The 10,934-nt window shown below is 46.2% G+C and overlaps 1 protein-coding gene across 1 annotated transcript; it reads left to right on the top strand.

The window, feature by feature from the left end:
- Positions 1-1,857: 1,857 nt before the first annotated feature.
- Positions 1,858-10,853, top strand: LOC311225758 (uncharacterized protein; the record flags this gene model as incomplete). Its single annotated transcript, XM_084311152.1, has 2 exons — positions 1,858-3,430; positions 10,741-10,853. 2 exons carry the CDS (start codon positions 1,858-1,860, stop codon positions 10,851-10,853), a joined length of 1,686 nt encoding a protein of 561 aa, XP_084167278.1.
- Between the last annotated feature and the right edge of the window lie 81 nt (positions 10,854-10,934).

The raw sequence follows: 10,934 nt of genomic DNA, 5'->3' as shown, positions 1-10,934 counted from the left end.
CGTCTTCACAACAAGGTAGGTGTGAATGTGTCTGAGAACGTATTTAACACACCTGACGACCGGTGCTATTGATATGCAAATAGCGAGTGAGGTTACACACCGTGCTACCCAGTCCCATGAACAACGCATGCCTTTAGCCCTTTCACTGTGACAATACATAAGGTTAACCCTTTCACTGCCACGGCAAATGGTTAACCCTTTCACAACCACACTACAGAAGGTTAACCCTTTCACTACTAGTGTGGTCGTGAAATGGTTAACCTTCTGTAGTGTGGTAGTGAAAGGGTTAAACAGTGACACATCATCATAACATTATAGCATCGTTTTTTTTTCACATGTTAAACAACCTATATCCACTAGGTGGCGCTCTTTCCCAAGAAATTGGATCACAGAGCACAGCTCATTTTAGATACCCCAGGCTGTACATATCAGAACGATAGAAGTTCAGTCGGAGATATATTGGAAATTGGCACAATAGAGGAAATAAACTGCGGGTCATTATAATGCGCCGTCTATCCGACGTCCTATGTATCCATCATGCCTGGACCCTGGCTTCCCTGCTGCTGTGTCAATGTACACTACTGCTCACTGACCCGTCACCCATCATGTCGTAGCCTACTGTACCTGAGAGCTGCAGCTGCACTGACTCAGAATCCGAGGGCGGGACTATGCAAAAGAACCTATCACCGTGTACCAAATAAACGCTGCGATTGTTGATTGGCCTGGATTTCTGTCAGTCACGGCAGATGAACCCTGTACTTTCTACGAGGCAGATGTGGTGGACAGTGACTGGCAGCAAGCAGTAAAGAGATGTGAAGAAAATGTTTTGTCATGATGCGCCCGAAAGGGTAAGTCGCTGTTTATCTTTACCTGCTGTAGGACAGGTGCGGGATGTATCGTAGCCTTTTAATAATGTCTAAGTACATATTATTACGTTCATGTCAGCTTTGATATAATTTCAGATGAAAGCATTTTTTTTTGTAATTCTAATTCTTAGTCATTTCTTGGATGATTTGATGGCATCTTAGATTCTACAGTATACAGTATTGTAAGCCTATTCTGAAATTGGCTGCATACACAAGTGCGTGCATTCCTCCGTGCGCTGCAACTGCAAGGTGACAACAACCCACGGGGTAATGTTGACATGTACACAGTTGAGAGATGTAGTGGTCAATGCCAACTTAAAGATGGGAAACACAGGTTAAAAGGTTCGTATTTTGTCTGCATGTATCTCTTAGTGCTGCTGTAGTGTTTCTAGCTCCTCTGACTGTGAACGTCGTCACCTTGTGGGACTGCGTGGCTTTATGCCGCAGCTTGTTAAATGTTGATGTCATGAAATACATTTTTAGAAATAAATAGGCTACTTTATTTTTCTTCGTACGCCGTGTTGTTGTTATGATGATATGTGATAATGTGATGATGAAGAGGAGAGTCGTGCTGATAGGATCGAAGAGGCAACTATAGGCCTGCTCCTTCCTCATAAAAGTGGACCCATACTGTCCTCAAGTGGCATCTCCCCATGCAGCCATTTAATCGACTGAATTGTTATTTAACTGGAAGATGTGCGTGGTAATTACTCCCATATTACAAAAATAGCTCTGTTCTGGTTTCCAAATTATCTGTTATTACCTACTTCCTCCCCAGTATGGCAAGATAAATGCACATCTTCTCAGTAGAGATGTTTACTGGATAGTGTCTTTACACAGCCAGATTCACAGCTGTGTCCTGTGTGTTTACTTTATCTCACAGGATCTGGACAGGCGCCAGGTGATGATCAACCAGAGATCTCCTCCGGTTCCTCCTCAACCCGGCCAGATGGAGACCGGCCACTTAAATTAGAGTTCCTGAGTGATTGACATGGCACCCATCATGGAGGGCATCCACACCGTGCTGCATCTTTACCCGCCCATCCACGAGCTGAGCAACATCTGCGTGTATCTGCCTAAGGGGCGGGTGCCGCTCTTTACGCACAGGAGACGCGCCCCTTTTTGGGAGAGGCACGATAATGACCATGTCCAGGGAGAGGAGGTTCTCACAGGGTCCAAACAAAGAAGCCAGTCTTCCGGCTCCACGGGCGAACTCCTCAACTCCCTGGAGGCAACAAAGGAGGCAGTCGCTGAGCTCCGCTGGCTGGCTGCAGAGCACCACCAGTTGTTGGCTGATCTCCTATCGCTGTGCGGGGACTGTGCCAACAGAGTCAAGATGGGCAACCAGGAGGGGAAGCTCCAGGATCACACAGAGGGACAAGAGGTCTACCCTGGAGGTCAGGTTATCAGTGACAGCACCGCCACGCCTCCAGAGCATAAGAAAGCCACATCCAAGGGCAGAAAGCTGAAGAAGCTGGGGGCCAAGAAGCTGGATAGTGCTGAGGAGTTCCTCCACAGCAAGTTAAAGAAGAAAGTAGGGAGTAAGTCTTCATCTACTGAGCCGTCCATTCAGACCAGCCCGTCTGTTCTCGATGGGCCTGCTGTGGAGGAGAGGATCCCAGGGCCTCCAGCCTCCGTCCATGTCTCCGACACGCCAGTAACTGGCTCGTTCATCAGTGTGTCCAGCAACCCCGTCCTCCCAATGGAGGAGCACTTCCACATCGCCCGCGAGGGCTGGGACTTCATGGATGACAGCCAGACCTTTGACCCCGACCTGGACTTCTGTAACGACCTCTCGGAGTACGACAGCGAGCTCGGCCTGGGCTACAAGGCGTCTTCCTGTAGCCTAATGGAGGGTCTGACCCGACGGGAGAGTGGGAGCAACCTCCGTCCCGCTAAGAGGCTAGATTATCCAGGCGAGGGTATGTCGGCTCTTAAGTCAGCCCACCAACTGTATGAGGAGATCAACCAGAGGGACGCCGGGGTCAGGGTGGTGGCCAAGGTACAGGACGGGGAGGGGGCAGTGCAGCGCGTCACTCATGTGGGCCCAGACGGGCCTGGCTCAGCCGGGCCACAGCCAGGAAGCAGCAGCTGCAAGCAGGGGGATGGAGAGTGGAGGGGGCCTAGCAGTGGCCACACCCCGGGGAACAGTAGGGATAAGGCAGGGACCACGCTCCCTGAGGGGCTACGGCTACCCTTATCCCTCACCACAGAGACCTCCACCCCGGCCAAATTCCACAAAAAGAGCCCCTCTTCCCCCTCTCTCGCCGGGGTCTTCAACATCTCCTTCCCTGCCTCCAACAGTCTCCAGTGCATGTCTCCGGCGCTGTCCCCTCTGTCCTCCATGCAGGTCAGCCCGCAGCTCAACCACCGCATCCTGCTGCTCTCAGATGAGGACGTGGGCCTGGAGGGAGACGGCTCCGGTAGCAGAGACGAGCCCAAAGTCACCACCGAGGTCATCGATAAGAACGGCAACAAGCGGACCATCACGCGTCTGGACCTAAACCTCAGCAGACAGCAGGCTAACTCCACGTGGAATTCTTCAGGTGTGTTCTCGCCAACAGGTGAGTTAGTGTTCTGCCCCCCCTCCACCGCTGTGTGCTTCTATACAGGTTGTAACCCCCACCCTGACACTAATGCAGACATCAATGCTTCTATCTTCTCAGCAGTGTGATGTGTTTGCGAGAGTGTGCTCTTGATCTGGCATCATTGATGCTGAATTGTAATGGCTGTTAAGCAAAGTGAGAGCGAGATAGAGAGAGATGCCTTGAGAGGGATTTACATGTGTTTGAAGTGTGCGTGTGTGTGTGTTTGTGTGTCACTCAGCACCCGAGAGCTGCAATTTTTCAGCCAGTCCCCGCTGTATATGTGGTTGTTTTTTAAATGGTTTAGATATTACCGCAGCAAAATTCTGTCAAACAGAAGGAAGAGAAACATGGTGGGAATTGTTTTTTCACAGCCATTTGCTCTCTGTATGTAATTATTTCCTTAGAACTAGTTGGACTAAATTCACTGCTTGTCTTCGCCTTGACACGTGACAAATTAAAAGCTACCCAGCAAAGTTGTAGAAGGGGAGACTGGGGCCTGACTGAGAATACTTTGAATCCCCTGTTGATGATCCGGTTAGGTTAACTCTTTCAGCGCTGCAGGACTGGCTGAAGGGTTGGTGGAAGGGTCCGGGATCAAAGCCTTGGAAGTTGACACAAAGTTCAACCCCACCACAGCTCTCATGGAAACCATGTTAACTGAAGCATTGCCAATTTGCCCTCTCAGAGATTCTGCTGCCCCTCCCCTAAACTCACACCCTACCCAGTTCACACAGGCGACCGACAAAGGCCCAGGGATTCAACGCGGGCACGCGGGTTCCGGAAAAAGAGATTAGGATTTCCTTGTGTGCAGAGCTTCCGAGTTACCAGGCTTCTTCTTAATCTGGCCTAATAAGCTGCATCTCATGGTTTCAACAACATAATGAAACGGATTTAAACACACAGGGGTCCACATCCTTTTTATGGATGCCACGGAAATGTCACTAGGGCCTAAAAGAAAAAATGGTTTGTTTCCGGTTGCCGACAGACCCTGCCGATTTAGGTGCGACCCAATTTATTTTATGAGTTTTTAAAAAAAGATTAAAAAACAAAACAAAATAAATAATAATAATTTACAATAAAGTTTCATAAAAATCTTAGTCAAACCTTTAGTATTATGGATATTAAACATGCTGGCAGAGTACATGCATCCATGTTGTTGTGAACATTTTAATTAAATAAAGAAATTCCCTATCCATAGTCGCCGTGAAAAGAAATAAAATAAAAATGTATTAAAATAAATTCCCTACCTACCCATGGCCTTAACTGACAACCGACAGGAAACAAACAATATTTAATTTGATGCCTAGCCTTAGGTCAATGAATAATTGCGGTTTCCCATTGACTTTCACCCATTGGTGCTCCTACTGCTCAGAGTCCGTCTCCATCTTCCAATCCCGCCTCAAGACCCGCTTCTTCACCACCACCTTCTCCTAACCCCCCCCCCCCCCCCCCCTGTGTGTCTGTGTTATTATGGTGTGTGTGTGCGTGTGTATAGATGTCTGCTAGGGGGATTGGGGTTCTTCATTGTGTGCTTAATCCTTATCATTAGGGCCCCGGCCCAAGTATCTTGTGTTTTATTATAAATAGGGGGATTGGGTTTTGGGGGCGGAGTGACGCCTGGTCTGGCTCTTGAGGGTGGTCTTCCTAAATGTTGGGTCACCACCCTCTTCTTGTCCCTCTTCTCTGTCCTCAGAATAAACTGAGTAGCATAGATATGTGGCAAAGGGATTGGGTTTCTTCATTGAGTGTTCATCCTTATCATTATGGCACTTAAGTATCTTGTGTTTTATTACAATAATGTTGTTTGTTTCACTACCCCCGCCCAAGTGACTTTGAGTTATAGAAAAACACTAACATAAATCCCATTTATTATTATTATTATTATTATTATTATTATTATTATTATTATTATTATTATTATTATTATTATTATTATTATTATTATTATTGTTATTACTTCTCGTCCTATGACAAAAGGCTACACTATCTGCTCTCTCCCTCTCTGCACCCAGGGTGGTCAGGCACACATGCCATTTGATGTGACCTATAATTCTTTTGATCAGTGGAGGAGCTCCCTAGCGTGACTCAAAGTTTATATCTCACCATTCCAATCGGCGCGTGAGGATCCTAAGCTCATAATCCAAGATGATACTGCCGCTGTTGTTTCTGGTTCCTCCACTGAGTTTTTAATTATATATATTTCTGTTATATAAGGCTGTTGGAATCTCCAGGGAGCTGACAATAACATGTCCACGTGATTATTAGGGCTACAAGTCAAGCATCACAATTCATCTATTGGATCCCATTCAATACATTGTGGTTTTTAATCATTTTTCCACCAGTTCACAGCATAACACAATTGTTACACTTAATGATTAATTAAGTTAATACAAAAAAGTTAAATGAGCCAGATGCTAGCAGAAATAATGCATCCTAAACCCAGCTAACTGCTGGACTAAGAACATTGATTGTTCAATTCTGTGCATTGATGCAGAATCACAAAAGTTAATATTACAATTATTACATCAATCAAATAGTTCTCCCACCATCGTTATTCCAGAGGCCACCACTGTAACCTGACAGTAGATCTGTATTTTTCACATGTGGGTCAGGGCCTGTGTGTGAGTCAGGGCCTGTGTGTGGGTCAGGGCCTGCAGGTGGGCCTGTGTGGGTCAGGACCTGTAGGTGGGCCTGTGTGGGTCAGGACCTGTAGGTGGGCCTTGGGTCAGGACCTGTAGGTGGGCCTGTGTGGGTCAGGACCTGTAGGTGGGCCTGTGTGGGTCAGGACCTATAGGTGGGCCTGTGTGTGTCAGGACCTGTAGGTGGGCCTGTGTGGGTCAGGACCTGCAGGTGGGCCTGTGTGGGTCAGGACCTGTAGGTGGGCCTGTGTGGGTCAGGACCTGTACGTGGGCCTGTGTGGGTCAGGACCTGTAGGTGGGCCTTGGGAGGATTACAATGGGATTTCTCTCACACGAAGCCAAAGCCCACTCAAATCCATAGATCCATAGAATTCCTGTATATTTTTCCTGTGCCCCAGGACAGTTCAGTCAGTATGTGTGAGCTAGGGCTGTCCCCGACTAAGGATTTGGATGGTCGACTATGATTGGCCAAAATTTGCCGTTAGTCGATCATAAAAAAAATATATATAATATTATTATTATTATTATTTTTTTATCATTCCATTTGGGCTGTGGGGGTGCTTAATGTCTGAAGGAGTCGACTGAAGGCTTCTTGTCCTCCGCAAAAGCATGCAATTGGTCCACTGATGGATACATCTTGATATTTGTCTAGTCTAGTGTGTTCATTAGATGGGTGAAATCCTCTTTCAGTGCCTCTGTGCCTGTTTTCTTAAGCAGTTAGCCTCTGGTATGCGTGCCATTAGCGTTAGCCACGCTTCTAGGCCTCTTTTCTTTTGGAAATAATGAGAATAAAAAAAAATATATATATATTTTTTTTATAAAAACAATTTTTAATTTTTTTTAATTTTTTTTGTATTCGACTAAGAGGTTGGCAGTCGACTACGGCTCCTTTCGATCGATGCATGTAACTGGGGTGTAACATCTGGGGCTGCTCCATAGACAATGAATGGGGCTCTGAATTTACAAGTCCATAAATGTTTGTGTGAGCTCTTACACCACATTTGGTTTATATTCTGGCATTGCTAGAAGGTCTGAACCAGAATTAAAACCTAAAGAGCTCACACAAACATTTTATGGCATTTTAAGTCAAGAGCTCCATTCATTGTCTATGGATCAGCCCCAGATTTGACACCCCAGTTACATCACTGATTGGAAGGTTCTCTCTCTGTTTTTTAGTTTCAGGGGAGAGTGGTGCAGAGGACGGACCAGACAGACCGGATGGACATAATTACACATATTGTGTGAATTCTTAAAATGGGTGTGTCATAGGAATATGTGAATATGTGAGTCCCTCAGGGAAAAAATAAAGTTTGAAAACCACTGCTGCAGCACACTCCTCCCATTTAACCGTGTAATCTGTTAAAGGAAGACACCAACATTATGGGAAATGCGCTTAACGTCTTCTCCAGAGTCAGACAAGAAGATAGATACCAATTTCCCAGTCACCACATCCCAAGGAAAGTATTCCAGCTAGGTTTTGTATTATGTCATAGTCCAATACTAGCCAGACAGTGTGGTGGTGATGGCCGACTCTCAGCTCAGCACAGCAATAGCTGGAGGGAGAAGCGGCTCAGAGATGATGTGTGTGGAGCTCTAGCTAGCTAGGCTGGTCGCTGCATAGAGCCCGGTGTTATTCATGTGGAGATGATCTGAATCTCTTTCCATTGTAATAATGACCCCCTGTCCTGCCGTCTGCACACACGCACTTCTGCACAAACACACGTGCATTAGTGCAAACACACACACACACACATTCGGGCACATGTGCATTCACACGCACATACACACTTGTACACACCTACTGTACAGGCACACACACACACACTCCTGTCTGCTGCAGTGCTGGCCTAAGCCTCTACCTCATCCATTTTTTTGTAAATCCCCTGTTCTTTCGAAGGTCACAATTGTCATTTTGCTCTCAGTTTGATTCTGAGCTATGGCTTTGATAAGGAGGGCTTGCTGCAGACAGTAATATCTGTCCTTTTGGAAAGACTGGGCAGATTCTCCATGCCCTGCTCAGTGTGCTGCTGTAGTGTTTGATGTCCAATCAATAGGAGATCTGTAAATAACTCCGCCTGAGGGGGATACAGTTACAGTGTGCACCATGCTATCCACATGCTACACTGCTCTTCAACCCTCTCAGTGGAGCACCATCCGCTCTTTGACCTGAAACTAAATCCTGCTGTTGATTTCGAGGTGCAGCTTGTTAGGTCTTTGTCCTTTTTCACATTCAGTAATTGATTACATTTAAAATGTTAATCATACGGGCTATAGCCAAAAAGCCTCACTGCTGGGCCAGTCTTTGTGGGGCCGGTCCTTTCATGGGTTGCCAGAAGGCTCCGCGGCTACATGGCTACTTATGATGCAGTCGCTTTCATCTGTGCTGTCTGTTCAAGCCTCAGAGGATATGCATTTGTTTGATCACACAGACTGAAGTGTTGATTTTTAGAAGAACACATCCTCATATGTGGGCCACGTGCTCATGGGTTTTCACTGGCCTGGGATCAGTCTAGAAAACATGAGGAACAAATTGCTAGTATTGGGTTAGACTCCCTTTTTCGCAATCCATGTCTCAAGGCTCAAAACTCTAGCTTTAACTTATGTCCTCCTCACTCTCTACAATCTACATCTTTCCTTCATGAATGAAGTGGATTTATTAGGTTAAATCAACAAAGGATTGTTGTTTTCACCTTGTCAGCATATGTAATGAAATCTACGATGTTTATATACAGTACCACGTACACCTAGCATGAACATTTTCCTACAGCCGGAAACCTTTGCTTTTGTCACGAAAAGAGCAGGTGCTGCTAATGTTTTGCCTACGTTATGCAGTTGGTGAAGGATGTGTGTGTGAGGGTGTGTGTACGCATTATTGCAAGTAGATACTCTTGTGACCATATTTTGCATGCCTTTAGCAGAGACGAGAAGGAACCAAGACATGGAACTCCCTGCCTACTTGCATCACCAGCTCTGGGAAGATAAGCATACAAGGGACTCAAGATGAATGGAGTGAGATGTAAAATTGTTTATAGCAGTAAAAGTAGAAGAGGCTTATTTGTCATTGAGTCATTCAGTGGATCTTTTTTAAAAAGGGGATTTTATTGTATTTTGGGTGCATACTGATGACATATTTCACCTTTTCTATAATTCTTTTTGTCGTTATGCCAATTCCCTTCCTGGTCATTGCACGCATTGCCCCACTGTCGGCCTGGGGAGGGTGTAGAACTACCACATAACCTCCTCCGATACATGTGGAACTTTTCACCTGACAGCGAGGAGTTTCACTGGGGGAACGTAATGCGTGCGGAGGTTCATGCTATTTCCCCCAGATCCCCTCCCTGCTGAACAGGCACCCCGTCCGACCAGTAGGAGTCGCAGTTTACAGCGACCAGGACACACCCCACCGGCTTCCCACCCGCTAACACTGCCAATTGTGTTAGTAGGGACGACTGACCAAGCCAGAGGTACCGCTGACAGCTGGATTCAATCCCAGAGTCTCTGCGGTGGTAGGCGAGTGCTTAGTCCACTGCCGCACCTTAATTCACCTTTTTTGACGATTCAGAAACAACAAGGGTAAGCTAGCCTAACAATTTGACTAGTTTTGACATCAGATTGAGAAAATATCTTATGTACAATATTGAAATTGACATTCCTGATATTGAAGGAGTTGATTGCTATTCAACACAACACACCTGTCTTCCCTCTTCCTATATCAAGCCTCTTTGCTTTTAGTTCCAGCTCACTTATGAATCTAATGGAAAAGGGAAAACTGTTTGTTTGCACAGGGGGGTGGGGGGGGGGTAATTGTGTTTTTGGCTCACTAACCACCTCATGACACAAACTCTCCAGTCCCTCTCTCCCTTAAACAACACAACACAATGCCCCTACTTATTCTGTGTCATCCGTGATATGCTAAGTGATACTATAACCACATTAACCAATAAGCTGTGGTCAGGTCATATGAGAATGATCAGTGGGGCAGGTCAGTCAGTTGACGTCCACCTCTATCACTCTGCTCTCTCAGCTGGCAACATTGCTCCTGTTTAGTTAGGACAAGGGCCAGCTCTATTCAGATAATGAAGTTGACTAAGGAGCCTAAGGAGGAGGCAGGCTAATGAGGAGAACTCTCTCACTCTCCTTCGCTCTCTTGCTCTCTCACAATGTCGGTCTAAGTTGCGTTCGACAGCTGGCTGAGCAGAGCACAAAGGTCCCACTTCTGTACACAACATCCTGTTTTGCGTAATGAATTACTGTACTGTACTAGTCCTTCTGGGAAATTTGGACGTGCTTTGTACTGCCAGTGGTTCCTCTCGAACGGAAATGGATGTCAAAATTGTTATCATATCAAAATATTAGACCATCACCATTTACATCTGTGTTATTGGTTTGACTGTGATGAGGCAACATATCATTTTGTGTAATTATGTGTAGCTTTTAATCCTTTATTGACTGTTGGATCATGTAGAGAATACACACACACACAAACGTGAACACAAAGTGATGTCAGCCAAATCCCCTTTCTCTCTGTCATAATACCCCCCCTGCACACCCCTCTCCCCCTCAGATCTGCCCCGGCACAAGATTGCAAATGAGTAATGACGCCTGTATGAGGGGCATGTCCCACTACATTACTGCTCTCACCCTCAGTGTACCTCAGCAGCACCCTCCTCCAGTCCCCAGCCGTGGTGGTCCCGGCTCCACCGACCCCGGAACAACCAGTCAGCCTGGCTGCTCGGAGACGCTCGGAGATGCCGCTCTAACAGACACTAAAACAGGACAATGATTTATAAATCCTGTGTTTTTCTTTTAAAATGTATAGTGAAAGTCTATGATCCGGCCTC

The sequence above is a fragment of the Notolepis coatsorum genome (genome assembly GCF_963971535.1).
Source record: "Notolepis coatsorum genome assembly, chromosome: 3".
Lineage (NCBI taxonomy): Eukaryota > Metazoa > Chordata > Actinopteri > Aulopiformes > Paralepididae > Notolepis > Notolepis coatsorum.
Note: the sequence above shows the minus strand (reverse complement) of the source record. Positions and strands in the feature narration are given on the sequence as shown.